Raw genomic sequence first — 4541 nt, forward strand, 5'->3', positions numbered from 1 at the left:
TGGTTAACAGGAAGACAACACAAGGGTTAAATACATGGTCTAAAACATGTTATGACAGGAAAATGGACACACCGCAGTGTCAGAATGATGAAATATGGTTATATAACCCGTTGGCCTTCTCCATATCGGTGTGTTTTGTTGCTGCAGGGCTGCTACTCTGCCGTGGTGGACTACTTTGAGACGTACATTTACACAGCGGGCGCTCTGGCCATCGTGGTGCTGACAATTGAAGTAGGTTTTCTCACATCTCTATATTAAAATACTGAATCATTGTAAAAGATTGTTCTTATTTTGATGCGAGGCATTCAGGACAGTGATGTCAGTTTTGCTGCACCGCCCCCGGGAGCGCAAGTTCATTCCCTAATTTACCAATGTGAGTCTGTGGAGGGAAAAGTCCGCTGTGTGTCGGGTGCAAAACAGGAACGATGCACGCGTCGGAGGACAAAGTCAATTGCACTGAGTGCAAGATAGGGCCCTTCATTTTAAATGATCACAAGCAACAAAAAACCTGACAATCAAATAAATCAAATAGACGTTTACGTGTTGCTGGAGTGGAGATTCTGAGAAAAAAAGCTTTTAACCCTCATGTTGTCCTCGGGTCAAATTTTACCCATTTTCAGTTTTTTCATCATGAAAAAAGGACCTTCAATATAAGCTGAAATGATCAACATTAGAAACATCAAATCATTTTGGAAAAAAACATTAAAAAAAAGCACCAATAACATTGAAAAAGTGACAAAAATTTCAGAAAAAGCGATAACTTTTTTTCATGGTTGACGGGAAGACAACACATGGATTGTAAATTTCAGACATTTTGAAGACCCCTACAGTTATAGAAACATAACTGTATGGCAAGATGTTTTTAACCCTTTCTGGTCTGTGTCTGGTGTCTGTCTGCAGCTCTTCGCCATGGTGTTCGCCATGTGTCTGTTCAGAGGCATCCAGTAACCGCTGCGTCGGCACGCACCATCCCCGGCCGTCAGACAGGCACAAGCAGAAGGAAAAACTGTAAAATATGGAATGTATTTTGTACAGTGAAAGTTCACGTGTCTCATTGGTTTTGTGACATCATTTTGTACTTTGCAGCAACAGCGGGGCGTTTGAGGTTGTTGCTATAGACATAGGAAGTAATCCGCCACCTGAGGATCAGGTTCTGTGCTCTCCGCTCTGTTTTTCTCAAAAGTTTAGGATTACCACTGGTGCTAAGTCAGGTTCTTCAAGCTAAACACTGAGAGCAGACCCATTACTGGTGGCCACTTCCGTCCAGGACCAGTCTGTGTCCGGGTCCCAAAGCTGGAAACACTCAATCTATCGCCCGATTATAACGTCGATGTGGCCGTGATGATTGATTTTTAGGATCTTGGAGAGTCTGCACAACACAGTTCAGGTACAACAAGCTCCTGTTATCCCACAGCGAGCCTCAGAGCAGACAAAGCTGTCAGGGTTACAACAGAAAGGTGAATCAACAGCAACGTAAGAACGTTTTTATGTAAATAATAAATGTTCTTCCTTAAAATACAGGGGGCATAAGTATACACCCCCCTATGTTAAAATACGGGGGCAAAGTATACACCCCCCTTTTTTAAATACAGGGGGCTATAAGTATACACCCCCCTATGTTAAAATACAGGGGCATAAGTATACACCCCCCTAGGTTAAAATACAGGGCATAAGTATACACCCCCCTATGTTAATACGGGGGCATAAGTATAGACCCCCCATGTTAAAATACAGGGGCATAGTATACACCCCCTATGTTAAAATCGGGGCATAAGTACCCCCCTAGTAATCCCCCCCCCACCCCCCACACACACACACACACACACACACACACACACACACACACACACACACACACCACACCCACACACCCACACACACACACAACGACACACACATCATCATCACATACCCTTCACCATACATATACTTATGCCCCTGTTTTTTAACATGGGGGGGGGTGTATACTTATGCTCCCTGTATTTTAAGGAAGAACAATTATTTATTTACAATAAATTATTTATTCACAAAGAAAATTGGTGTCCTTAAAGGTTGGATTTTTCCTTTTTTTCTTAATTAAAGATGATTTTTGTATTCCTCTTTTTAGTCAACTTAACCATGGGTGTGTAAACTTATGAGCGCCACTGTAAATTAAGGAAAACGTGATTCTCAATCATGTGTTTTCCCCGTAGAGAAATACAAACTATCTGTGCACGACTCGTACGACAGGACTTGTGAATTTCTTTCATACATTTCTAAATGCAATTAAAAAAGTTTCTTGCATGAGGCTCATCGTCAACAACACAAGTCAAAAATCATCACACGGGACGTCGGAGTCTCTTCACATTTAAAAAATCAATACTATTTGTTTGCAATGGTCTGTACTCATGCAGGGTTCAGTGTAAAGTATTACAACCAGGGTTCCAAATTGGCACCATCTACTAGCCAAATGCAGGTAAAACGTGTAATTGGCTGGTAGGTGTGCTTTACCCACCAGCCAAAAGAGCAATGGTAATCTGTTGAGTGACTGGTAAAATATTAACATATATCCATTTGGCTGGTGGATGGAAAAAGTTCATTTTTGAACCCTGATTACAATGAGGAGATTTCCGTATTTGTCGTGGAGCACGTGTAAATTAATGCAACTTCACAACATGAGATTGAATGTGTTCATATGTAAATATCGTGGGGCTGTGCCAGCGTCCACTGTGATCACGTCGATGTCGTCAGTAGTTAAATCAAATGGAAGTTTGGCCATTTTACTGTTAATTGTGTTTTCAGTCGATCTGTATAAATGGCACGGATTGATATTAAACTAATTTCAGTGATTGTAGTGAAGTGGCATTTTATTTATCCTTCATACATAAACACAACAGACCTCATAACGCCTGTTGAGTTAACTCTAAGCAGAAGGTGGAAAAAGTACAAAACTACTCTACTTAAGTAAAAGTATGATTACTTTGATGGACCTTTACATGGTTATTTCAATCAGGAGAGACGTTGTTACAGATATGCAAAACTTTATTAGTAAGCTACATGTGAACAATATGAAATGGATGGGGGGGGTGTAATTATATGTCGGCTACTGACGTACAACCACATCACGCATATTACATACCTGAGGGCATTTGGAGAGGGTTTTGATTCATTTACAATCCTGTAAATGTCTCCGTCTCCATCTGTTGAAAGTCCGACCAAATTTTATGTCATAGCCGTTGTCTTTCACTTTCCCTTTTAGTTTTAGTTTTAATTTGTAATTTCCTTTTTTTCTGTGATGGTCCTGCCCCAGTATCAGCCATAACTACAACAGGTAACTTCTAATATACAGTTAGACCTATATAAATAAATGGCCTGCTTCCTTTTACCTGGCTCAAAAGGTCGGCTACGCTAACACAGGCTTTTTCGGTGTAACAAAGAAATCTGTGACCCTTACGAATGTGTGACTGTAGCGCCGTCTTTCTGCAGCAAATCATTCTGTAACTTCGAGGGGGAATTCAAACCCCTGCACAGGCATTACTAAAAACTATATAGATGATGGCGTTCCCCTATCTCGGGGAACAAGGGTTACATACGTAACCCGAGACGTTCTTTTGAGTTCAGTCTGGTTTGCTGTTGCAGGTCATGTACGATCATTGAATGAAAAATGACAGAGCTCAGAAACATTCAAAGCTAACATATACTATTAGCATAGTACAATACTTCAAACAAAACATACTAACCATAAGTAAAAGAAAAATTACAGATTTTAAAATGTAAAAATACACACAAAAACTTCTCAGTTACAGGCTGATTAGTTACTTTCCACCTCTGAACCCAAGTACTTTTAACTCATGTGATAAACTTCTTTGATAATTGTGAATGATTCAGCCATCTTTGAGTGTTTATACAGTATGGGCTGTTTTGGTTAACTCCTTCTGTAAAACCTGATTAACTTAATGAAACATGGACAAATTCTTTTGGATTTTCCCCCATTGCCCAAATCCTGCAGACACCTCAAACAAAAACACATGATCCCGTATCACGGAGTCCTGTGGTGCCTGTAACCATGGATTCAATGCATCACCGTGGCGTTGCGGCTTGTTAACTGATATAACTGTAAAAACAAAAGTGATACGAACGTTTCTGAACTTGCTGCTGGTCCTTGATATTCCTGGGTTATATCCACACATTCAAGTATTTGAACGTGCGGAGCGAATCCATCCCCAAATGTGGAGAACACCTGTGGAACAGACCGGGACGGCTGCACTGTACCTCGGACTGGTCCTGTCACATTTGGTTGGAGAAGGTGGAGAAGGTACGTCTCATGACTCAAAGGATCAGATGTAATTTAACAAGTTGAAAGTGTCTATTTGTTTTGGTAAATGTATCACATGGTGATCTCATTGATTAGATCAGTGATTCCTAAAGTGGGGGTCGGGACCCACAGGGAGGTCGCAAGCCAGAGAGGGGGGGTCGCAAGTTGATTTCCAGAAATAATACAAAAATTTAAAAACGATTAGAAATAGCATACGTTAGCCATGATTTTAACACAAGATAAAACT

General features: G+C 40.7%; 1 protein-coding gene across 4 annotated transcripts in view; it reads left to right on the top strand.

Annotated features, from left to right (window-relative positions):
• LOC116685805 (tetraspanin-18) overlaps positions 1-1683 on the top strand; it is a 27476-nt gene extending 25793 nt beyond the window's left edge. For 2 of the 4 annotated variants that reach the window (XM_032510736.1, XM_032510738.1), the window contains exons 7-8: positions 148-231; positions 901-1681. In XM_032510736.1, coding sequence (XP_032366627.1) covers positions 148-231; positions 901-948 — 132 coding nt within the window. In that variant the 3' untranslated portion in view covers positions 949-1681. Of the gene's footprint in view, positions 1-145; positions 232-900 lie in introns of all 4 variants that reach the window. The other 2 variants (XR_004331052.1, XM_032510737.1) reach the window with 2 other exon arrangements.
• Positions 1684-4541: the final 2858 nt, after the last annotated feature.

This window comes from Etheostoma spectabile, unplaced genomic scaffold (assembly GCF_008692095.1).
Source record: "Etheostoma spectabile isolate EspeVRDwgs_2016 unplaced genomic scaffold, UIUC_Espe_1.0 scaffold270, whole genome shotgun sequence".
In the NCBI taxonomy this organism is placed as follows: Eukaryota; Metazoa; Chordata; class Actinopteri; order Perciformes; family Percidae; genus Etheostoma; species Etheostoma spectabile.